The sequence below is a fragment of the Balaenoptera ricei genome, chromosome 6 (assembly GCF_028023285.1).
Source record: "Balaenoptera ricei isolate mBalRic1 chromosome 6, mBalRic1.hap2, whole genome shotgun sequence".
Taxonomy (NCBI): Eukaryota; Metazoa; Chordata; class Mammalia; order Artiodactyla; family Balaenopteridae; genus Balaenoptera; species Balaenoptera ricei.
This window is the reverse complement of record NC_082644.1, coordinates 109,929,030-109,954,150: the sequence shown is the minus strand read 5'-3', so window position 1 is coordinate 109,954,150 and position 25,121 is coordinate 109,929,030. Positions and strand designations below refer to the sequence as shown.

General features: G+C 56.7%; 1 protein-coding gene across 1 annotated transcript in view; it reads right to left on the bottom strand.

Moving 5' to 3' along the window:
* The window catches only part of DAB2IP (DAB2 interacting protein), a 193,688-nt gene extending 176,750 nt beyond the window's left edge, over positions 1-16,938 (bottom strand). Inside the window, exon 1 of the mRNA XM_059925527.1 lies at positions 16,837-16,938. Coding sequence (XP_059781510.1) covers positions 16,837-16,876 — 40 coding nt within the window. The 5' untranslated portion in view covers positions 16,877-16,938. The remainder of the gene's footprint in view (positions 1-16,836) is intronic.
* Between the last annotated feature and the right edge of the window lie 8,183 nt (positions 16,939-25,121).

Genomic DNA, 25,121 nt, shown 5'->3' with positions numbered 1-25,121 from the left:
TTGCACCCCAATACATCTCAGAGCACCCCAATACATTCTCCTGCTGCCTGGAGACCCCACCCTGTGCCTGGGAGAACTTGCTGGGTGTGCCTGGTGGGAATGACCCAGGAGAGAGTGTGACCTTGAAGCGGTCAGTGAGAGAGGTAAGCCATACTCTAGGGAGCAGGCAAGGTCTTAGGAGCAGCGAAGAGGCCGGCTCCTCCCGAGATGGAAGCAGAAATTGGAGGCAATTTGGGGTGGGGAGAGCGTCAGGATCTAGAGAGAGTCCTGGCCTTAACTTATGCAGCCAGAAGTAAGGTTGGCTGCTGAGAGGAAAGCTACATAGTAGAACAATTACCTGACAAAGTAAGGACAGTAGTGCGAGATAAATGTTGCCACAGCAGTAGTCAGGAGTGCAGGGCCTCAAAGGGTGGATAGGAGTTCGCCAGGCTGCATGCGCAGTGGGGAAAGTCATACCAGGAAGAGGAAACAGCTGGTGCCCAGAACCCAGCTGGGGATGCTCTGGGCGGCTGGGGTGGGATTGCCAGATGAAATACAAGATAGCCAATTAAATGTGACTTTCAAAGAAACAATGAATAATTTTTTAGTCTGTGTCCTATGCTATACTGGGGACATACTTATACTAAAAAATTGTACGTTATTTACCTCATCCCCTTCTGACCCCCTCCCTGCCAGCAGCCCACTAAGGGGTCCCCCATACTGTGGCCCAGGTACTGCTCAGATTCCGTCTTATCCCTCCCTTGCTCAAACACCTGCAGTGTCTCCCCATTGTCCAAACCCTCAATTGGTCATTTGAAGCCCTCTATTGTCTGATCTTCAGCCACTCTCCCGACCTCATCTCCCATCCTTGAACACCCCCAGCCCTTTAATCTCCCACCTCTGGGATTTTTGCTCAGCTGTTTCCTCTCTCTACAATTCCCTCCCCCATGTCCATGCTTCCAGGAAGCCCCCCAGATCCCTCTGGGTGAATAGAAGTGGTCATCTCCTCTGATCAGTAGCAGTAGCACCTTGGGTGAGTCATTGCTCATCTCTGAGCTTCCGTTTCCTTGTCTCTAAACTGGGGACAATACTGCCTCTCTTAGGTGTCTGACGGGACAAGAGACCATGTTCAGAAGACACCAGACACACTCTTGAATGTTGCCCATGTCTAGATCAGTGCCAGGCACCCAGTGGGCATAGAGGCACATTTGCTGAATTGAATTGACACAAAGGTCCTGAGCTTTCATTGTTTAACTTGGAATTATCATGCCCACCAGTGGAACTTAGGCAAAGTCAATTTCTTATATGAAGATGATCTGAAAAGAGATAAATAATGAAGCCACTGCAATTCTGATTGTATAATGGGTTTCCCTCCCAGTCGACAAGGAACCAAACCAGCTCCCCAAGAAAGGACCCGTTTTGGAACCAAGCATGGCGCCCAGCCTCTCCAGCTCAGAGCGGGTAATATTCGCCACACATGTTTCTGTCTCAAGCCCTCCCAATCCCAGACCACAAAAGGTGATTTCCTATAGCCATTAGCATAATTAGCTGACTGTGACGCTATAGAGATGTGATTAGATGAGCCTGTGATTTTTGCACAGTTATTTGTCTCAAGTAAGCCACCTGAAGTTCATCTGCCATCAGGATTCATGGCTGCATTCTGAAATCGCAGGGAATTATTTTGCTAATAACAGAGGTACCTTGATCTAATTTAGTTTTAATGCCAGGAGGTACCCTCCCAGAATAATCAGCTCCAGGGCAATTCCAATTTCCAGGTTTGTTACGTTCTGGAGAGAAGATTCAATTCAAGGAGGCTGAAGTTACTTCTTTATCACCCAAAGTCATCTAGGGGTGAAATGGAATCCTACCTCTGCGTGCTTGCAGAAAAATGTGGGGAGAGGTCCAGAGATAGGGAGCTGGGGAGAGGGGATGGCTCCCAGCCAAGAGGAACCACTGGAAGACATCACTGATGGGTGAGGACAGGTCTGAATTAGGACCACAGGCATTCCCTGGGAGAACCCGAATTTTCCTTGCATTCATTATCTCATTCATTCTTTTATTCCATTTCTGGGACCTCTCTGCAAGATCTATGCTGTTATTTGAGTACAAATATTGATAACAAACCCTTAGGCAGCCCTGTTCTAGATGCTTTACACGTATTAACTCATTACATCCCGTGAGGCAGATGGGTGCTACTATTATTCCCATTCTATGGATGGGAAAGCTGAGGCAGAGAGGTTACAAAACTTGCCTCAAGTCACCCCGCTAGTAAGGGACGTGACTGGGATTTGAACCTTAGACCTTGAACTTCCTCAAGTTCACATACAAGGAAGAACCTGAGCCCGCCAGGAATTGTTCAACCCCTGCTCTGTGCTCTCATTTTTACCCCTCACAACAACTCTGGCACGGGGGTGTTGTGAGTCCCATTTTGTTGAGGAAGAAACTGAGTCTCAAGAGGGGGTTGATTTGGCCAAGGTTAACACAGTAAGTGCAAGAGCTGGGGCTTGAACCTGAGATTCTGATTCTATACCTGGTGCTACTCTGGCTAAAGCCAGGATGTCACAGTGTCTTTGAACAGCTCCAGAAGCAGGCTGGGTATAATGTAATTACAGTAAGTAATTACTGGCACAGTGACCAGACACCCAGCTCTGCTCTTTCCTTCCCACTTTGGGGCAGTTCCTCTTCCCCATCCCCCACCCCTCGCCCCAGAAATCAAGTGTCCTTTGCTGTCACCCCATGTTACCAAAGCCTACTTCCAGATTCCTACTCATTCACTCATGTGTTTATGCTTTCAGCAGAGGGCCCCGTGGTTCAGCGCGAAGGGCCAGGAGGTCGACATGGCTCTGCCACCCAATTCCTCTCTAAGCCCTGCTCTTATCTGTTCAAGAAGGAGGTGTGTTCTTTGTAAACTGATTGAGCCACAGAGCCGTCATTTCAAATGAAAAAGTTCAGGCAAACCCAGAGTTTACATCAGGTGAAAGCAAGCTGCTCTGGGCCGAGCTGTGTTAGGGGACGTGGGGTCTCTCCTATATGTCAACCTCTGGGCATCTCCTCTGACTCAATTGGAAAACCACTGGACTGGACAGAGTGTCTTGGCTCTTGGGGTTCTTAGAACCAAGGAATCTGGAATCCCCTGATGGCAGGTGATACCCAAAATGCTGGGTGGGCAGCAAAATGCCCTCCTGACAGCCCCCACCCACCCCCTGAACACCTGTCCTGCCTTGTTGGTGGCATCAGGGGACAAATCTGAAAGGGACCTGTCAGCAAGGCCAGGCTGTGCCCAAACCCCTGGCCCTGGGGGAAGTTTTCCAGGAGTCTCAATGCAGAGAAACGTTCCCTGCTTCTCCCCACAGGCCTGTGGAGTCAGTCTGTCCTGGTACATCAGCCAGAGGACAGGCTACTCCTCTCACCCAGGCTCTGCCCATTTGTTTTCTCTCTCATCCTCTCCCTTTTCTAAAAACATAGTTTTTTTGTTTGTTTGTTTTTTAATCCCTCCCCCACTCCCTCCTTCTTTCAACAAATGCTCGCTAGTCACCAGCTTTCTGTTCTAGGCCTGATGCTTCAGGGGAAATGGGCCAACTTCACACACAGAGAGACAGCTGCATCCTGGAGTGATTGGTGCCACCAATGCCCCAGGCACTCACTCACTCACTGGAGCTGGGAAGGCTTCCTGGAGGCCGTGGTGACCAAAGGGGCACTAATGCACGAATAGGAGCTAGCCCAGTTTGGGGGTCATTGCCGATGGGGAGGAGATGGACATTCCAGGCTCAGAAGAGAGGTGGAGTTGGGAGCCGTGGAAGGTGGGGTGAGATAATTATCCTTGAAGCGCTGTCCAAGGGCTGTGGACTTGATCCTGAGGGTCACGGGGAGTCAGTGGCGGGTTTAAGCAGGCCAGATGGGGAGGCTGGACATGCATTTTAGAAGCTCGTCTGGCTGCACACAGTTGGGGGTGAGGAGACGGTGAAATGGGGCTTCCTCTCCTTTCCCTTGTCCCCTCCCCACCCCTGTCCTCCCTCAACACACAGCCGGGCTCCCCCGGGAGACACAGCCTGTGGACAGCAGGGAACTGAGGCATTGGCCTGTCCCGACCCTGGCCTGGACCCCAGCCGGGAGGGCAGCCCTTGACCCCTTCACCCCCAGGACCAAGGGTCAGGATGAGTTCAGATCTCCATCCCCACCGGCTGGGAGGCTTTGATTTGGAGGCGGGGCTCTGACAAGCGCCTGTTTGTGAATAGCAGCTAAAGCGGGGTAGCTTCCCCACCCCCTCCCCGCCCAGCACCTTCTCTCCAGATCCTGGCTCTGACAAGCCCCTGCCCCGGCCGAGCAGCCCCACTGGGCCCGGATCACTGCCCCTCCTCCACACCGAGGCAGGCAGGGGGAGGTTTCATCCCGAAACACAAGCTCTTTTGTTCCACCACTCAGCTCGGCTCTCAGCCCTGCAACGCGTTGGTGGAGGTTTTCCTGGCACTCAGGGAGCCCCAGGTCAGCTGAAGGATGAGGCTTGGAGTGGTCGGTGAGAGGCTGGGAACCGGGGCTGGAGGACAGGCGATTTCTGACTGCAGCTCTGGGCCCTGTCCCTCCCGTTCCTCGGCTCCTGCTTACTCTGGGACAGTGGTTCTTAATCGGGGGCAATTTTATCCCGCAGGGAACATTTTGCAATGTCTGGAGACATTTTTGGTTGTCACGACTTGGGCTGGGGGTTGGGGGCGGATATGGTACTGGCATCTGGTGGGTAGAGGCAGGGATACTGCTAAACATCCTCTGACGCGCAGGTCGGTCGGTCCCCACGACAAAGAGTTACCCGCCCCACATGCCAGTAAGTAGTGCCAAGGTTGAGAAACCCCGCCTGAGGGAACAGCCCCTCGCTCTGTGTCCTCAGGCGTGACTCAGGCTTCCTTCAGGCCGGTCACCCCCAAGCTTCAGGCTGGGAGACTTGGGACACTCATTCCCACCTCTGCACCCTTGCTCAAGCTGTTTCCCTTGCTGGGGCACCCTCCCTGCTGCCCTCCACTTATCTCAATCTCATTTCTCTCCACCCCCTCCTACCTGTTGGGACCCTCCTCTGCTGCCTGCATCAGCCCCCGCTGCCCCCTCCCAGAAGCCGTCTCTGACTCCCTGATACCAATTCCTCCCTTCCCTGTTCAGCCACTGCCAGCTTCGGCCCTCAGTTTGCACATCTATGCAATGAACTGGCCAGGTGAATAGAGAACCCAGGCCCTTCCCGCCTCTTCCTGGCGCAGGACTAGGCAACTTGGGATGCTCAGTGCAGACTCGCAGTGGCACAGAGTGGGATGCACGCCGGCTTTGGAGCCAGCAAGACCAGGGTTCAAATCCTGCTCTTCCATTTCCTTGCAGTGTGACCAGGGGCAAATTGCCAAACGTCGCTCTGCCTCAGTGTCCCCCTCTGTAAGATGAGTGAAAGCTCTATGAGCAGTGCACTTTTCCCTTCCCTCCCCTTTTTCCCTGTCCGGCTGGTTTACCTCATTAAGGTGCCCCCCATCTCTGGCCAATCTCAGATTCAGAACCATCTACTATTGGGGCCAAGAGGAAGAGGATTAGAGTGTCCCTCATACTTCTCCCTAGAAGCTGAGCTTGCACTGCTTGGGCTGCTGAGGACCTTGGGGAAGGGAGACCTCTGAAACTGGAGGTTCAAAAATCCAGAGGCTGGGCAGGCCCAGGTGAACAGTGGCGCAGGAAAGCTGCTGCCCTCTTGGTTCCCGGCCGTCTTGGCCTCTCTGCCTCTGTGCGCTCTTCCCAGCTTCCCAGCCCCCTCCTGTAGGCTTCCCCTTCTGGGGCTGTGACCTCCCCAGGTAGACAGCCGCCCAGACTTAGCTGAGCTGGCTCAGGGGAGGGGCACTGTGTTGAGTAGACGTGTGGTTTGGGGTCTTAGGAATTCAGGGGAGGCAGCACAACTGCATCCCTCCCCTGCTTGGACCTATTCATGGCTCCCTGGATGCAGGATGAAACCCAAGCCCCTGAGCCTGGAACCCCTAACCTCTCCAGGCTCCTCCCCTACCTCCTCCCATCTGGATTTTGGGGTCCAGCCTCACTGAATCACTCGAAGTTTCCAGTAGACCCTTTCCCAGCCTGCTCACTACCTCCTTCTGCAGGCCAAGCCCTGGTTACCTTTAAGCTCAGCACCTCCCCTGCACACCACCCCCCAGGCCTCCCTGCGCTGGGCTGTCATTGTAGCTTTGGGCCCCTGTCCTGAGCTTTTCCCTGAGGACAGGGACCCAGCCTTGTCCTTCCCTGGGCCTCCAGTGCCTGGCAGGCAGCTAGCTTGGAGGAAGTGCTCAACATGAATTAAAAGAAGTGAACGTGGGCAGGGGAAAAAGACACCCCGGCCCCCCCATCCCCCCCAGTACCCTCCTCCCCCAATTCCAGTGGCTGTCCCTTAGAATCACCTGGTGGGGGTGGGGTGGGGGGAAGGGAGGGGACGAATTTAATATTCCAATGCCCAATCCCCCTCTAGACTAATTGAATCCAAATCTCTAGGGCTGAGGCTGGGGTGAGGGTTAGAACTCTCTGGACGACTGAGATCAGACCATGTCCTCTCCCCCTTCCTGGGGGCAGTGGATACCCCTGGCAAGTGAGCTGACTCTTGGGGGAGGCTTCCAATGCTCTTTAATACCCACTGTGTGTTGCATTGATCAGAGAAGCTCTTTACCGCTTGCATCGGGTCATTCATTCCACAAACATCAGCAAACAGTGCTGAGGCACCGAGACAGGCGGACACCTGGGTGTGACAGGGGAGCAGAGGAGGATGAGGGGTGCTGGGAGCACTTGTTAGAGAGTCCCCTGGTCTGGGGTGGGGACTGGAGGCAGAGGGTGAGGCAGGAGGCCCAGGGCGGGGCTGGCAACCGGGCCGGGGTGTGGGGTGTGAACTAGGCCGCGTGTGGGCAGGGGTGAGATGGAGACCGCAGATGTGAGGAAGGGGCGGGGGTTGTGGAAGGAGAGGGAGTCGTGCTTGGGCATCTGGGTGGCTTGGCTAGAGGAGGAGGAAAAGGAGTCTGCCAGGAAGAGTGAGAAGGGACAAGGATTGGGGGGAGGGGCGTGAGGGTCACATGCTTGCCGGTAGTGAGAGATTCCAACAATGACAAATGCAATAATAATAATCACAGTAATAACCACCAACGTCAACTGAGGGTTAACTCTGCCTGAAAGGGTCTCAGGACTGTTTTTTAAGCATTAACTGTTTACTCCTCCTAGTAACTTGTGAGACAAGGGCTAGCGTCATCATCCCATCTCACAGACGGGAAAACTGAGGCTGGGGGAAGTTACATAATTTTTCCAGAGCCACATACTCCCTGGTAAGTGGCAGCGTTCTGACGCAGGTGGGCTGCCCGTCCAGGGACCCTGGCCTGAGCCACCCACTCCCAGCCCACCCTGCCAGGGCCTCTCAGCCCAGAGGAGCAGGGAGCCTGCGCCTGACATCCCGCATTCAGCAGTTAGGGCTCCTCTGGTGGCCTTGGCCAGAGCAGTCTGGGGCAGGGGCTGGTGCTGAGGAGCACGTGGGTGGTGAGGGACCCGGGTGGCCCTGATGGAGCTCAGCTGTGAAGGAGCAGGGAGGCTGGGTGCGCTGAGGGGTTGAGATGTGGAAGGAGGGATGGAATGGCAGGCTCGTTGAAGGGGGAGAAGCGGCCGGTGGAGGGGCTGAGCGGGGGGTCCCCAGGCAGGCGGAGGGCGGGGGGTGCAGACCCCAGAGCCATCTGGCCTCAGCGGGGAGCTGAGGGAAGGAGGCAGAGCTGAAGCACCAACACCAGTGGACCTGGAGGGGCCTGGAGAGCCTTCGGGCGCGGGAACCTCACGCCTCTCGCTGCCCCCAAGTCTGTGCAGCTGAATGGGGTGGGAGGAGCTCTGCGGGAGGGGAGGGGGCAGGGCTGGGGCCTGCAGGCCCAGCGGGAGGGAGGCAGAGAGACAGAGACAGAGAGAGACAGACATTCAGCAATACTTGAGCGGGCACCGTCCATCCCCCCCAAGCTGTCGGAGGCCCAGTCTGGGAGAGGAGCCCCAGAAGACGGGGCACAGACACCCCGACTGGGCCCACCACAGAGCTGGCCAAAGGAAAGACTGAAGAGTCTCGGAGCCGGAACCCTCCTAGGCGCCCCGGCTTCCAGGCCATGAAGTTGGCACAGACGCTTGGTCAAGGACAGTCTCACCAGGAGAGAAGGGTCTCTACTGTCCCTCGCAGGCAGGTGGGGGAGGGGTGCGGAGACCAGGTACCAGGAGGGAAACCAGGGACAGACCTGGGACAGCCCCAGGAGGCTCCCAAGTCAGACCCTGAACTTGGCAGCCTGGGCTTCGGGAGGCCAGAGCCCACCCTCCCTCCAGACTTGTCTGGCCACCTCCTGGTTCAACCTCACACTGTGTTCCAGGTCCCCTCCCTCCGCTGCCCTCGTTCTCCATGCCGAACATTCCACCATTAGTAAAGGCGGGGGGAGGCCATTTATCTGAAATTTGGGTCAAGGGAGAGAGAGTCCTGGGCAGAGGTGGGTTGGTGGCTAGGGGACAGGCACCCCAGCCATTTCAGGACCTGTGGTCCCCTGAGCGGGCTTTTCCGGAGCACAGCCTCCCTCATTCTGGTGCCGAGTCTGTGGTACTCCGGGGCGGGAGTGTGGGGCCCCCTCACCCTCACATGCTCGCTCACAGCCAAGACGGAGGCCCACCTGCTAGCGCTCCATCCCACTGGCGAGGCGCTCGTGCCCTCAGCACAAGTTCGTGTGCATGTACACACACATGCACATGCACAGAGGCGTGCCGCGATGTAGGTCACCGGCTGGAGTGCCTCAGGCCTGGGGTTGTGAGGACCGAGCCATCTGGGCGGAAACTTCCAGATTGGACAGAAATGCACCCCTCCCTTCGTCTGCGTCCCCCCCTGCTCGCCTGTGTCAATCTGACCCGAAGCCTCTCTAGGCTTCTGTTTGGTTTTCCCAGAATCCCCTGGCTGAGACTGCGGAACCTGACTCCATCCAGGGGAGGGGGCATCTTCTCAGCGTGTGGATCCTTGTGCGGGGCTGCATGGAGTCTACAGAAGACACAGGGGTGTGGCCCCAACTTGAAGTCTTCGCAGGCATAGCCCGTGAGACGTCCTAGGACTAGAGGTGGTAATGACCAAGAGGGCACAGTCAAGGAGAGAATAGAGCAGCCTCAGCCAGTGGTCAGGGCTGGCTTCCTGGGGGAGGTGGCAGGACCTTGGCTGGGGAGGTGAGTAAAGGTTTCAAAAAGCCTAGGAAGGGGAATGGTACTGATGCAGCTGGGAAGGTCTAAGATGCTGCCATCCTCCACCCTGGAATTGGGGCCTCTCTGGAGGTCATCTGGAATGATCATCACAGACTCTTCTACCGAAAACCACTCGATGGCCCTGCAGGCCTTTCAGACACAGCAAGCCCAGAACATCACTCCCCACCCCACCCAGAATATGCCCTTCCACCCATGTCCCCCTCTCAGTGTGGACACCAACAGTCCTGCCACACAGGCCAGAGACCAGGTCACACTGACCTCTTTCCTCAGCCCACCCCCTCAGCCTCCAACTTTTCAATCTGGCACATGGAGCAGCTCACAGTCCAGAGGTGAAGACAGGCAGGGAAGCAAATGCACTGTACTCATTGGCATGTGGCAGGCTAGCAGGAAACCCAGGGTGCCTGGGAGCTCAAAAAAGGTAGTCAGGGAAGGCTGCCTGGAGGAGGTGACACCCAAGCTGAGACTGCAGGCTGAGCAGGAGTGGCCAGGTTGGGGGGAGGAGTAGTGGGGAGAGATGAGATGGGAGAGTATTCCAGGCAGGGGGGATTAGCAAGTGCAGAGTTGAGGATGGCACATTCAAGACAGAGATTACTTGGTCATGATGGAATAGAGAGAAAGAAGGGGTGTGCTGGAGACAAGGGCAGAGGTGTCATCCAGGAGTCAGATGGTGGACTGCCTTGACACTGTGGTAATGAGTTTAGACTCTCTCCTGCTGCATTGGGGTGCCCTGTGGGACTTTAAGATGCCTGAGAGTGGCCCCTTTAGCTGCACACAGAGGATGAGTTTGGGGGATGGGCGGAGACAGGGATCCCCAAGAGGGGGCGAGGTAGCTGTCTAGCAGTCCACTGTGGGGCGTGGCCTGAGGTGGGGGCTGGGAGATGGAGAGTCAAGGCAGAGCTCAGGACCAGTTAGGAAGTAGAATGGCCCTTGAGTGGTTCTGGTTCCTCCTCTCTCAGGTCCCCATCTTCTCATCGTGTAATGGGGGATGGGCAGGAGGACCCCCAAAGACCCTCTCCCTTGGATCTCCTCACACTTGGGGCCATTTTCTGTTTGCTCCAGTCTTCCCAGGCTTCTGAGGTGACCTCTTGGGAGGAACCCCCTCTGGGAGGGGCATAGCTCTGGCTTCCGAAGGCCTGGGGTGTAGTCAGCAGCCCAGGGCACATCCACCCAGTAGAAGGAACGAGCTGGGCAGTGGGAACAAAGGGCTGGACTTGGAGCGCCCAATGGTTGGCCCAGGGAGGCCAGCCAGTGAGAAGGTGCTGAGACACACTGGGCCTCATGGAAAAGGCCCACCAGCCTTCTTGGCATAAGGGGGACCAGAGCAGTGGTCCAGGAGCCTGGGTGTGAGTTAGGCCCCATCAGTCACAGGACTGAGATTTGGGTTAGTGACCTCACCTCCTTGTGCCTCAGTTTCTTCATCTATAAAATGGGGATTAACACATGCCAGGAAATACATCAGGTGGTAGGAAAGCTTAGGGGGACCGGTCCCTGCTGCTGAGTGATTCAACAAAGATCTGCAACTAGGTACCACAAGGTAACCTCGAGGGAGGGGCTGGCTCCAGGCAGTCACCGTCCAGGACAATACAAGAAGGAATGATCTGGGAGGTGGCTACTGCTGTCTCCAGTCCTCTGTTGAGAGGCGCAGAGAGCCATGTGGCCCAGGCGCCGGGGAGGTGCAGCAGGATGGAAGCCCAGGCCCATGCAGGAGGACAAGGGTGAAATGTCTTTTCTTCCTGGGTTAGCTGCTCCCTGCTTCTCCCACCAGGAGCCCCTCTCCTTGAGCTTCCTCCTGCTCTGCTGGGGGCGCTGCGGGCACAGGGGCCACCCTCCCATCTTCCCCAGGCCTCACTCCCTGGCCTTCTTGTGCGGCCAGCTGCTCTGGCTTGGGAACATCCATGATTTAAGCCCCTCCCCGTCCAGCCTCATTGTTCTTTATTGACTCTTCTTCCTGATTTCGCCTCATCCCAGAGTCCCGTGGGGCAAGAAGTGGGGTCTCCACCCCTCGTCCACCTGCCCAGCTGGGGGAGTTCAGAGGCCCAGGCAAGGCCGGCCAGCAGGACTGAGGCTCTCCTGGGCACAGGGAAAGGCTGGGGGTCAGGATACCCAAGGGGCAGCCCAGGGTGGGCAGAAGCACAGGCATCTGAGAGTCCTGGGTTTGAATCATGGGCGGCCCCACTAGCTTGTGGTCTTGGGCCCTTCTAAGCCTCAACTGTCTCATCTGAGCAATGGGGCCATTCCTTCCTCTGTGAGGAGCCCACAACTCCATGTGGAACACTTAGCACACAGCTGGGCACGTAGTAAGAGCTCAGTAAGTGGGGTCCCTGCTCTGCCTCTCTGGCCTGATTCCTTCACCTGTGAACGGACCTAAGGTGGGGCTGTGGCCTCTCCTGTTCCTTCCGTCCCCAGAGGCCCAGCCAGCTGGTCCACAGCAAAGTCCTAGAGCAAGATGGAATGAATCTGGATTTGGCATCCCTTCCCCACCCCAGGCAGGCCGGGCGGCCATCATTACCTCAATTTCACAGATGGGGAAACTGAGTTTTGCTGTTGAGTTAGCTCAGCAGCAGAGCGAAGAGGGGGCCCCAGGCTCTTGGCCCTGAGGAGGCAGAGGAGGCCTGATCCATCCACACAGCACAGCCTCAGAGAAGGGCCTAGTGGGCACTGGTTCAGAGCTCGGGCTCCAGGTGGGACAAACCGACATGACTCTCAACTCTGCCATTCGCTCACTGGGTGACTTTGGGTGAGTCACCCAGCCTCTCTGAACTTGTTTCCTCATCTTGAACATGAGAATGACAACACCAGCCTCACAGGGTCGGGGAAAGGGGAAGCGAGATGATGAATGTGAGGCACGTGGCCGGCCAAATAGCTGCTGTTTTATGGTTATTTTCTATTTGTTACCAGCTGAGGCAAGCCGCTTATGACATCTTCAGCTTCCCCCTCTCACGGGGGAAGGGCCAGGGAGTGGTGACATCAGGCCCCCTGACAGCTTCCAGCCCAAAATAGCCCTCTCTTTAGACTGACCCTCTCCCGTTACAGCGGCTTCTGCACTCACTGTCCCCAGCTGACATGACATCACCGTCACGGCTCCTGCCCTGTCGTGCTCGTCTCCTGAACTGCTCCAACAAACACTCCTGGCGAGACAGGATTTTAGGCGGTAGCTTTGGCGCAGGGACAGCTCTTGGAAAGTGCAGCAAAATGAAGCCCCAGGGCTCTGTCGCAACCTGGGTTAAACCACTGACTTCTCTGTAAGGTCGTGGTGTCACTTACTTTCCCTGAGCCTGTTTCCTCATCTGGAAAATGGAGCTATAACAGCAGCCTACCAGGTTTGTTGAGGATTCAAGTAGGCAGAGTGTGGGGCCTGGCCTGGAGTAGGTGCTCAGTAAATAGTACTGGTTCTTTTACATGCAGCACCTGGAAGTTTACAAAATCACCTCATCTGCCTCCCTACAGGGCCCCCAGCTGGAGCTGATGTCCTGTGCTGGTATCATCGGGAAGAAACTGAAGGTTCTGAGCTGCCGGTTCCGCCCCCAGGGTTTCCAAAGCAACCAGCCCCTTCTGGAGCTTTTATCCTAGTCGTCTGTCTGAGCCCAACTCCCTCACCCAAGAATCATGAACTCCCCCCAACAGGTGTCCAGCCTCCCATAGTTGTATCTCATCACTCCTCTGGGGACCCCAGCCAACCCGGGAAGCAGGCAGGGCAGGACTGAGTCTGCCCATTTGTCAGACAAAGAAGCTGAGTCTGAACAAGGAGCAGGGACCTGGTCCAGGCCACCCGATGGCTGAGGCAGCCGAGCTGAGGCTCAGGCCGCAGGGAGGGAAGACGGTGCCAAGTGCTGAGTCGGATTTAGAATCTTAGATGGTCAGAGCTGGAGCATTCAGGGGTGTGGAGTGCAGTACCCTCATCGTCGGACAGCTCAGGAAACAGAAGTCCGGAGAGGAGGAAGATGCCTGAGGGCACGAGTAAGTTAAGGGCGGGATCCAGCTGGTGCCATTCACCATTCACTCATTCATTCATTCATCCAGTGAGTGTGTATTGAGCATCTCCTCAGGGCCAGGCACCCTGCAGGACCCTAGAGATACTGCAGCAAACAAGACACAGCCCCTACTCGCAAGGATCTCAGGGTCTCGAGTGGGAGTCAGGTCAGCGAGCAGTTGATCATCTTGCCCCCTCCCTCAGCAATCACAGGCACAGAGGAAGGAAGTGATTCTCTGGGCAGGCCTTTCCATGCAGCTCTGAAGGGCCCATGCCAGAGGGGGTCAGTCAGATCTTGTCTGGCCCTCGCCCCAATTTACTTACACATGGGGAAACTGAAGCCCCTCCACGAAGGGCTCTGCTAGGGTTAGTGCACAGTCTCCAAGCTCCCTCCTCCTTGCCTTCCTGCCTGTGAATGTTGTGTAAAAGAAACCCCTGCTCCTGTGTTTGCCACTCCCCCCAGCTGTGGTCTGAGCCCTCGCTGGCCTTGCTCTAAGGGTCCCTCATCTCAGGACCCCCTATGGGGCTCTACTCAGCCCTGTCTGCTGAGATGCCCTGAATGTGCCGGAGGCCTCCAGAACATCAGTGTCAGTGGCTGGGGACGTAGCCAAACTCCTTGCAGTCCCTGAGCACCTGATGAATGGAATTAGAGCTCAGGATATCCACCTGACGGAAGGGAGTCTTGCCCTGCTTGAAGCAGGGAAGGGGGGCCCAGAGCCCCAACCCCAGCTATGCCTCTCCCAACCCTGTCCCCATAGAGGCTCCTGGGCTCCCTAAGGAGCTCAGCTTGCCAACCCCTGACCAGAAGCATCACCCTCATTGGAAGTTTCTCCAGCCTCCGTGCCTTTGCACCTGCTGTTCTCTCTGCCTGTAATGCCTTTCCTCACCTCTTTGGCTAGGCCAACCGAATCGTCCACTCACTCATTCACAAGTATTTGTTGGATGCTTACTACAGGCCAGGCAGAGAGCTATGCTCTGAGGATAACGGCTGTCAGGGAGCTTAGAGATTAGTGGGGGATACAGAGGTTAAACACATACACATACCATAATGTGTAGTGCAACTAGGAACAGGTCCTATAAAGGAAAAGAGAGAGCAGAAGAGTGGGATCTAATTTGATGGATCGGGGGAACATGATCTAGGGAAAGCTCCTCTGAGGAAGTGACTTTCAGTGGAGACTGGGAGGAGGAGGAGGAATTAGCTCAGTGAAGACTGAGAGGAAGAGGCAAGGAAACCACGTGTGTGAAGGCCCTGGGCTGATAACTAGCTTGCTGAGTGTGAGGAAGGTCAGATCACTATGGCTGGAGCCTACAGAGTGAGGGGGTGAGGACAGAACAGTCAGATCACGGAGGGAGGCAGAAGATGCTGACCTTGGTGATAGGACCACGTGGGTAACAGGTAGCGGGAGGGGTTCAAGAGAAGGAACCAGAAAAAGAGACTGAGAACAGATGGGAGAAAATCAGGAGGGTGGCCTAGCCCAGAAGCCAGCTGAAGAAATTGTTTCAGAAAAGAGAGAGTCATCCTCTTCTTCGGTGGAGGAGTCACCTCCACCGGGAAGCCTTCCTGGACTCCACGTGTGGGGTTAGGGGTTCCAGGGAACCCTGGCCTTCCCCATCAGAGAGCACTTACCTCTCTCTCCCAGACTAGCCTGGGAGTGTCACAAAGGCAGAGACAAGGTTTGACTTACCTCTCCAACCCCAAAACTTAGTCCAGGACCTGAAAGTAGTATTTGTTAGATGAATAAATGCAGGACCTGGGCTTAGAGAGGAAGTGACTCTGAGGCCACAGATGTCCCTTGCTTCCCTGGCCAGGATGGCCCCTTCAGCGTGGGGACATTCCCAAGGACTTCCTGGGCTCCCCTCCATTCCTGCCTGCCCCTTTCCTAAGGAACCCTCTCCTGTCCCTTGTCCTCTTCCTCTCAGTTTCCAGGCTCCTCACTGCCTGACCAGCTTCCAGAAGGCCAGCCACAGGGGAAGACAAGGATCTGATGGTGCATGGGCCCTTCAGTTAGGGTGCAAGCAGCCTCCGTTTCCAGGGCCCCTGGGCTTACCCTGCCCCAAGGCTGCCACTAGCAAACCCAGGGGACAGCAGGTCGGGATTGTGGGTTCCCGAGAGACCACTGGGTTCCAGGTGGGGAGATGGAGCCCCAAGGGATTTGGAGCCTTGCTTGGCTCTGGGTTGGTCCCCCAGACAAGGGTCTGTGCCCTCCGTGGGGTAGCATCCCCGTGCCAAGCTTCAGGTGAACATCTCTGGAGACCAGCGGGCCTGTCGCACACCCCAGACGGTCTGCCCCCACCTCCCCCCGAGGAACTCATCACTCTGAACCCAGTATCATTTGTCTGTCTCCCATTGGAGGCTGGGAGCTCTTCCAGGGCCAGGGCCTCCGTCTCCCTTTTCTCCCCTCTCCCTCTCTCTTTCCTCCCAACATTCACTAAACACAAACTGTTTTTTAGGCTTGAGTTCTTTATTCCAGCATCCCTGACCCTGACACAGAGCCTGGCACGTGGGGGTCACTCGGCGTGCGTCCACTGGCCACCTGACCGCCCAAAGACGCCAGGCCAGCGGGCTGCCAAGCTCCCCCGAGGGGTGCAGCTCCAAACGTGGCAAAGGGCCCCTCTCCCTGGAAAGAGCTGAAACTGGCAGGAGGGAGGTAATTTGGCCTTGAATCTGTGCCCAGCGGCCAGGCCTGGCTGCAGTGGGGCTTGGGGGTCCAGAGGGAGAAGAAAACAGTTTTCTTAGCAGGGACCATGGTCCCAGGAGGGTCTGGGCCCCCAAAAGGCGGATCCAAGCTGGGGTGAGGCCTCCCTTGACTAGCGCTCCTCTCTGAGGCCAAAAGGGCCCTCTCCCTACTGAGCCCTAAAACCTGCTGGCCCCCCAGGGCCCCCCACCTCAGTCCCTCCTGCCCTCCTGCCTCTCTCCTTTGCACAACACAGAGATGGCCAGAGCGCCCCAGGCGTCCTAGCCAAAGGTGCACAGCCTGGCCGGGCTGAGCAATGGGGTCTTAGTTCCCTGTACCCCTGGAGCCCCAAGCCTGCAGAAACTGCCCTGGCCGAGCCATTCCGAGCCTTACAAGTCCCTGCCGTGGGCTCCAGACAAGTTGCTCTGTCCCAGGCAACTTTTCCCTAACAATCTGCCCGGGGTTTGCAGGGAGCCTGCGTCAGGGGCAGCTCCCCGGTGGCAGCCCCTGGGGCCCTGCAAAGCGAGGAGTGCTTACAGCCGGGCTTTAATTACAGACTGCGTTCCTGTTGCCTGGTCCATCTATATTTATCTGCAGGATCTCACTAATTAAACTCCCCGCAGCACCCGCACCGGGCAGGCCTGGGGACAGCGAGTGAGGCAGACAGGCAGGGGGGCTGCAAACTTCCTTCCTTTCCTTCTTCCGTCCAGGAGCAAAACAGAAGCCGCCGAAACTCCCTCTCCCTCCCCCAACCCTGCCAATGCCCGGTCCAAGGGGCTGCCCCAGGCCCCGCTCCTGGAACCCTTCAACTCTGTGCCAAAATTCCCGGCACCCATGACCCCCAGGTCCCAAGACCAGGCAGTGCCCATCTTCCTCCCCGCTTTAACTCGGATTCCTGCAGCCAACAGAGAAAAGTCTGCCTGAGCAGCGGCTGAATCCCCAACTCTGCCACTTTGCCGGCGCTTGTCTTACCGAAGGAGTCGTCTCGGTCCAGGAGGGAGTCGGGCTCCATGGCGTGTGCGCCCCCAGCCCCTGGCCCCGCCTGATTTATGAACCGAGGCTGTCTCCATGAGCGTCTGGGTTTCTCCTTTTGTATTCCATCTGGCGGCTTTTCCAACTAGATGACTGGGTATTCCTGCAAGCAGGCCCCTTTCCAGCCCTCGCCTTCATACAGTACATTTAAAGTAGCAGTAACCTCTTTTTCCTCCCCCCGCAGCCTGGCTGGAAACATTAGAAGTGACCGAGGCAGCGAGATGTCTAAAATAGGAAGACGCCGGGGACGACTGGCCTGGCTGCCCGCGATGCTGGCTGTGGGGATCTGGCCCCGCTGTGCAGATGGAAGAGCTAAGAGGTAAGGCTGAGCCTGGGCTGAGCATCTGGAAGCTGGCTCTGGGGCCCAGGCATCTGTGGGAAGGGGGGAGGCTGACCCACCCGTGGGAGGGCATGCGGGGTCCGCTCTGTTCACTGCCCAGCGCCCAAACCCCAGGGGCTTCTCCCAGGCTTTGCTGGAACCTCCCACTCAAATCTGTTCTACAGACATTTCCTGTGGTGTGGGGGATGCAGAAATTGACTCATCCATCCATTCAGTCAGACACTAAAAATTTTTCTGGAACATCTACTCGGCGCCAGACACCGTGCCAGGTGCTGGGTTTGCAGTGGGGAGCAAGTGGCGGTGTCTGGTCTCTTGGAGCTCACAGGTAAACAGGTGAGTGCAGCGCGGTGTGTGTGGTAAGTGCTGTGGGAGCATAAAGAAGGGCTGGCTCACCTGGATGGGGGAGGTGGTCAGTGAGGGCTTCCTGGAGGAATGGGCCCCTAAGCTGGGGCCTTATGATGAGTAGGAACTAGCCAGGTGACAAAGGAGAGAGTGTGCCAGGTGGAGGGAGTGGCCTGTGCAGAAGCTTCGAATTGAGAGGGTACTTGGGGTGTTCAGTGACCCCCAAATAAGTTCTGGGTGGTTGGAGCTGCGGTCACGGCACAGGTGGCGCAGAGAGATGGAACCGTGGAGAGAAGCAGCGGCGGGTCGGACAGGGTCTCACGGGGGTATGGTTCTCAGGTTTGACCAGGGGATGACCCACGGGAGTGACACATTCCTGGTTGTTCTTTAGAAAGGCCTCTCTGGCTACTGTGTAAGAGGGTGGACGCTCGGGCAGGACTGGACTGGGGAGGCTGTCAGGTCCCCAGGGGAGAGGGACACGTGGCCTCTGCAGGAACAGCTATGATAACGCCGGGTACCGCTCACTAAGCGGTCACCAAAGCCGGGCACCATTCCGAGCATTTCCCACATGGTCTCAGTCACTCCTCAGTGACCCCTCTGGCAGAAACCCTGCCTGTCCTGTTTTGCAGATGAGGGCAAGACTGCTTAGAGAGGGGAAGTGGCTTGTTCGAGGCTTGTGAGTGGCCTCCAGACCAGGCCTGGACCCCAGAGAGGTCACACCCTTGGTGCTGGGGGTGGGGCTGGTGGTGGCGGTGCTGGGGGAGGACAAAGATGCAGTAATTCAATCCACATCAGACCCAGAATATAGAACAGGGCCCCGGGCTTGCAGGAGAGGGAGTGTGTCTTTTGGGCCCAATCAGGGGAGGCTGCCTGGGTGAGGAGGCAACTGAACTGGACAGAGAGAGAAGAGCAGGATTTGGATGGATGAGTGGGGGTAGGTGCGGGCATCCCAGGCAGAGGGAATGGCACAGGCAAAGGCACGGAGGCAGGAAGGCAGCACGCAATGGGAATGACAAACAGCTGGGAGGATGTCAGGGCAGATGAGCCAGTTGGGGCTGGAGCAAGAGCCCCTGGAATGAAGGCCTGGGAATGTGGGTTTGACCAAGCAGCCTCAGAAGCCCTCTATTCCAGAGAATGGCCTGCATTCCAATGGAATTCCAATACTGGGTATCCCTGCAAAGACCCCTGCCCAGGACGCTCCTTAACTCTCTGCACTTACAGCAGGAGAAAACTTTCTGTTCCCCGCAGAATCACTGGAACATTAGAAGCTGAGCCTTGGTGACCAGATTTTTGGAGACATGGGTCTGGGGCTGAGGCAGAGGGGACATCAAGAGGACAGAGATGGGGGAATTCCCTGGTGGTCCAGTGGTTAGGATTCCGCGGCTCCACTGTAAGGGGCACAGGTTCGATACCCAGTTGGGGAAACTAAGACGCTGCATACCGTGGGGTGCAGCAAAAAAAAAAAAAAAAATCGAGTATCTGTCAATAAAAAATTTTTTTAAAAATGAGGAGGGAGATGGGAGACAGAGAGATAAACCAGGAGGCTGGCAGGAAGACCCAGCCAGGGGTGGCAGGGAGGGAAATACCCACCTGGGCCCCTCCCAGCGACCCACTGCTGCCCAGCTGCTCCCAGAGCAGCCAGTGGCTGCTGACGTGGTTGGCCCAGCCTGACAGAGTTGGCCCTCCTCTGTCACCCTTCACCACCCCTCCTTGGATGACAGATCCCAGCTCCCAGCCTCCCGCTGCCTTAATTACAGGGAGGTCAGGCCCTACCCAGGCAGCTGCAGGCACCAGGCTCCCTGGATCTCTGACTCAGTGGGTGTGGAGGGCAGGCTACAGTGGGGCGGGGGGCATCTAGGAGTGGTGGATCGGGCCCCTGGACCACAAGTCAACAGGTGAGTTCAGGTCCAGTTACACCACCACCACTTCCCCAGCTCTCTGGGACCCCAGGGGTTCTGGGAGTTCCAGGATTCCAGGAGCTATGGGGGCCCATTTGCACATAGGCACTGTGGTCCTTTTCTAGTTATAGTGTGATGGGGCTGAAATTGACCACCTAGGTTTCCAGACTCTGCTGCTTAGTAGAAGGGTGACACTGAGCTAGTTACTACACCCCTGGGAGTCTCGTTGGCAGAATGGGGCTACTCCTGGCCCTTCCTCATAGAGTGGTCGTGTGGATTAGATGTGATAAGGTGCATCAGGGCCTTAGGGCAGGACCAGGTGGGTGAGTCTTAAGCACTCAATAAAGGGTAATGCTCATTCTTATCCAAACTTTTATCATCTCCACAGTTTATAAGGGAGGTGGGGGGAATATAGGCCCATTTTACAGATGAGGAAACTGAGGTTCTGAAAGAAGGGACTTACCTTAAGGGTCTCACAGTGAAGCTCAGGATGCACCAGGCTGTGCCCCCAGAACCAGCTGAGAGCAGGAGGTGGGGCTTGGTGGGACGGGGACCTGGGCCCTGTTCTGGCTGTGCCCCCAGGTGGTGTGAGCCTGGGCCAGGTGCTTCCCTCCCTGGACCTCGCTTTCTCACAGGTCAAGGTCAGAGTAGGATTAGCCTGGCAGCTCCCACCCTCCCAATCCATTTCCCTCATTTTGTGAATTAAACAAGCAAAGGCATGGAGGCAAAAAGGTAGCACGCAATGGGGAGTGACAAGGGACTGCGAGAATGTCAGGGCAGATGTTTAAGTGCAACCAGAGCTCCAACCCTGGGGGATTCCTTTACAATAAATGTGTCTCCAGCACTGGGCTCTGCTTCCTTCCCTTGGTGACACAATGCAAACAGACCTATCTCCCGTTTAGTGGCTGCACAACCTTCCCCCCTTTGGCTGTGCTGTACCTGATTTGAGCCATTCCCCTACTGATGGACACCTAGGTTGTTGCCAGTTCTTCACGATGACTGACAACACTGCAGTGAACATCTGGAACATACTCTGTGCACATCTGTCTCATGCCCTCCCTAGGGTAAAACCCTAGATGTGAGATTTCTGGGTCAAAGAGTGCCAGCCTTTGTACATTCCTGGCATGGCAGCAAAGCGCATTCGAGCCCCATCTGGTTCTTTGACTTGTTCTGCCAACAGTATGGAGCACTGACTTTGTACCCAGCCCTGTGCTAGGGGCTGGGATGGCCGTGTCCCTGCTCTCGTGGGGCTGGGGTGGGGCATGGGGGGGCACACACGCTGTCAGATGGAGAATTAAAGCAGGGCCGCATGACAGAGCATGACAGGGTGCCGCGTGTAGTCAGGTGGTCAGGGAAGGCCCCTCGGAGGAGGTGACATCTGAGCAATGACCTGACCGGCAGTTTCGGGGAACGGGAGGAACTACGGAAAAGGTGCTGAGGTGGGAGTGAGCTTGGAGAGCGGGAGGGTCAGAAGGATGGTCAGCATGGCTGGGGCTGGATGGACAGGCAGGAGAACGGTCCAAGAGAAGAGCAAAAGGTCACAGTGGCCACTTCATAGAGGGCCCCGTGGGCCAGAGGAGTGTGGGAGCCACTGCAGGTCGAAGCAGGGCAGTGACATGAAAGCCTCCCCAGCTGCTGTGTGCAGAATGGCCTGAAGCGGGGCAGAGTAGACATGAGGAGGCCAGAGAAGACCTGGCTGCCATCTTTGAGGCCAGAGACACTGGGACTCCACTAGGATGTTGGGGGCAAGGATGGAGAAAAGCAGGTGGATTTCAGGATGCGAGTGGGGCGCTTGGGTCAGGCAGAACCATCAGATGTGGAGGAAGGGAAAAGAGACATCCAGGATGGCTCAGACCTTTGGCCTGAGTGGCTGGGTTGGCCTACAGAGCTGGGGGATACCCGGGAGGGTTTGGGGATAGTGATTTCGAGTCTGTTGTGGGAATTTTAGACAGGCATGTGGAGGTGTGGAGGAGGCCCTCCTGGCTGCAGGGTCAGAGGTCAGTGGAGAAGCTCCTGACACAGCCCGGAGCACTAGTCCCCTGCACTGCCCTGTTCCAGCAGCGGCAGGAATCCCCAGGTTCCAGAGGTGACCCATCGCTCCATGTAAAAACGGGGCTAGGTGGTCACTGATGGCACCTGGCCCCAAGTCGGCCTGTGGGGAGGACAGTCAGCCGGAGGGAGCGGGGGAAGGGAGCATGGCCGTGGGCACAGGAGAGAGACAGTGGGCACCCGGTGGTCAGCGTGTTCCCTTCTGGGAGGACAAGGCCAGCAGGCTAGCACAGAGATCACGCTGCATCCTCCCCACTCACTCTTTCTGCCCCTGCCACGCCCAGGGCTGGGCCAAGCCTGGGAGCCAGACTCATAAAGGAAGAATCAAAACTCAAAGGTCTAAAAGCTGGAAGCGGGTAAAGTGGGGCTGGAGGAGGGGGCCATCTGCTCAGCAGAATCAGAAAAGCCTTTGCAGAGGAGGGCCCAACTGAGCTGGCCCGGGAAGGATGAAGAGGAGTTCGCCTGGCAGACGCGAGGAGGAAGGGCAGGCAACACTACTGCATTTCCCAAGGCTCAGAGACATCCAGCATACCCAGTGGTGCGAGCTTTCCAATTCTCTTCTCCAGGTTCTGATTTTCTAGTTAAACCCTGCTGTCCATGGCCAGATGGAGCCCATGGGGCGGCCCACGGTGTCTTTTTCTCTTGGGGCTCTGAACCGGAGTGGAACCTGACCCCAGGCTCGGACTCTCTCCCAACCCCACGTGGCTCCTCTCCAGAACACAGACCAACGTGGGCTTGAGTCCACTTCGGAGCATCCTGGCTGGTTTCTCGGATGAGGACAGATAAGCCTGCCTGGGTCCAAATCCCAGCTCCCCATTTACCAGCTGGGTGACCCTCGGCAAGTGACTTTACTTCTCAGTGCCTCAGTTTCCTCATCTGTAATCAGAAGGTAAGGAGAGTCCCTGGAGGGCTGGTGGGAGAATTAGTGAGGTAATACAGGTGGAACTTAGAACAGGGCCAGAGGAAGCGCTCCGTAAAGCTAAAATCGAGAGCCCTCAGCCCTCAGCACAGCCTTCAAGGCCCTCCTGCGTAGTCTGGCCCCCCTCATCTCATCTCCCTCCCTCTCCCCTCCCGAGCCCCCCACCCCAGACCTATTGGCCTTTTCTTTGAACTGCCCCTCACGCTCTTACCCCAGGGCCTGGCCATTTCCTCTGCTTGGAGCGAGAGGCCCCCAAATCTTTACCCACCTCTGCGTCCAGGTGTCCGACCACCTCTCTGAGATATCATGCCCCCTGCCGCTCCCCTCACCCCACCCCTGGCTTTAGTTTTCTTCCTGGCCCTTTGGATAGCTATCACCTGTCATTATATTATATATTTATTTGCCTATTATCTGCCAGCCCCTGCTTTCATGCAAGCTCCATGCTATACCCCCAGCACTCATCGGAACGGTCCCCAACTGGTCCAACTGAAGTGGACCCCCAATAAATGCGTGTGGAATGAAATATTTGTGGAAGGACTAAGTGTTAGCCGTAGTTGTTATTTCCCCTTCTGCCTCTGCCTTGATACATTGGCACAGCATCCAGGAGCTCTCATTGAATTCCAGGGCCTCTCATGTCCAGACAGTCCTGCGTCTTCATGCTTGTCTGTTTGGACTGGGTCCTCCCTTCTCATTAAGGGCTGGACCCCCAGGGCCAGCTGGCAGGAGGGAAACCAGAGGGTCTTCAACTTGGGAGTGGGGTTGGGCTGTACTGTGAGGCTGGTACCCTCTCTGCTTCTCGCACCAACTTTCCCCAAAAGTTTTCTGAGTCCATTTCACAGATGGGAAAACAGAGAGGCTACACTGAGTCTGTGAGAAGTGGCAGAGCTGGGGTTGAGACCTTGTCTGCCTGATGGGAAGGCCCTACTGGTGCCACTGTAGCACCCAGCAGGGCCTCCCAGCCAAAGAGGAAAGGAGCGTGTCTGGGTAGAGGTGACAGGGAGGCTGGGAGGTGGGACAGTGTTGGAGAGAACTGACAGACCAGCCTTGGGTCTGCTCCCCGGTGGTCCCACCTTACATCCTGGGCCCTTCCAAGCATCTGTCCTTAGCCGTCTCCTATGTTTAAGGAGAGGGTCGCTTGGCTTTTTTGTCTCAAAGGCCACGAAACTGAGGGCTGATACATTACAGGCCGGCCCTGTCACTGGCTCCACGGGGGCAAGGAGGGTCTCCTTCTGATGACAGCAGACCCCTCCCCACGCCCCACCTCCACGTGTGTTCCCATGCCCTCCCTCCCAGGGGATCCTAACTGCATCGTCCTGGGGAAACAGGGACGCAGAGAAAGCAAACGCTCATAACCTCCCAGCCCAGAAGCGGCAGGGGCAAGGCCTAGACTGTGCGGCCCTCGCACCGCACTGCTGGGCCGGATTCGAAATTTGAGTCCGTCGTGGCGCTGCTGGGAAGGTTAAGTCACTTGCCCCCAGTGGTCACACAGTGGATTCCAAGGCCCGGACTCTCAACCACAATGCGCTGTAGGCTTCTCATCCTGCAAATGTGAAGCCGAATTATCATTAAAGAACCTCAGACCTTTCCGGGAAGAGAAGCAAGCTCTAAATAAATGCCGGCAGTTAGGGGATTTCCAGGGCCAAGGGGACGGCAGGGGTGGTGGCCTGGGGTCCTCAAGTTCCTGACATCATCGACTTCGTGATGAGCTATGGGGCTCCACGTGGGACATCCTGGCTGCTGGGTCCCAGGGCCCTGCCTCGGGTTCTGGGAAACCCTGGAGACACGGGCACGCCCTGCCTTCCGGCAGCAGGGATGAGGCAGGCTGGCATGATGTGAGGGGGGTCTTCAGCAGCTGGCAGGGATAATGCTCTCCATCCGCCTCCTCCCCTAGCCTCCAGAACTTGGTCTTGGTGGTGCCCAAGTGCCTGGTCATCGCCCCAAGAGAATCCCAGGCTTCCCAGAGCCCCAAGTTGGAGGCTCATCCAGCTCATTGCCCCCCCGCTACACACAAAAACAGGGCAGGAATCTTCTCCATGACATCCTTGCTCCAAACTCTGCTTGCTTACCTCTCAGGATGGGGAACTCCCTCCCCCCCAGGAAGTCAGTTGCCTCTGATTCCAAGTAAGGTCCTTCCTCAGTGGAGTCAGGCTGTGTCCTCCAGGTGCCCTCCACACTGGTCCTGGCTTTTTTCTCTGCGGCCACAGAGTGACTCTGCCTTGGGGGAAGCCCCTGGGACCATCAGCACCCCTCACATGAGCTCAGCCCTCTGCACTACACCTGATCTGCACCCCTCCTCATGCTTCCTGGTTAGTTTTCAGGTTTTGTGGTGAGTCAGGAAAAAACCCAAGAAGCCTGGAAGTGTTTTACCGACATAGCATGATGGTAGTCATGCAATTCAGCAAACTTTAGCCAGAGACTGTGCCAAACGCTGGAGACAAAGAAATGAATCAGAGTCCCTGCCCGGGAGGGTCCACTAGGATGGGGGGAGGGAGGGCAGGGAGGGACGCCCAAGGCACCAGCCAGGAGGGGATGGGTCAGCCCCACTGGTCACATGGGGGGTTGGAAACCATCTTTTAGGATGGCTAGTTTTCCAGCAGGTAGACAAGAGGAGGGACAGAGAGACAGCATGTAGGGTAGAGGGACCTGAGAAAGCAAAGGCCAAGTAGTGGGACCACAT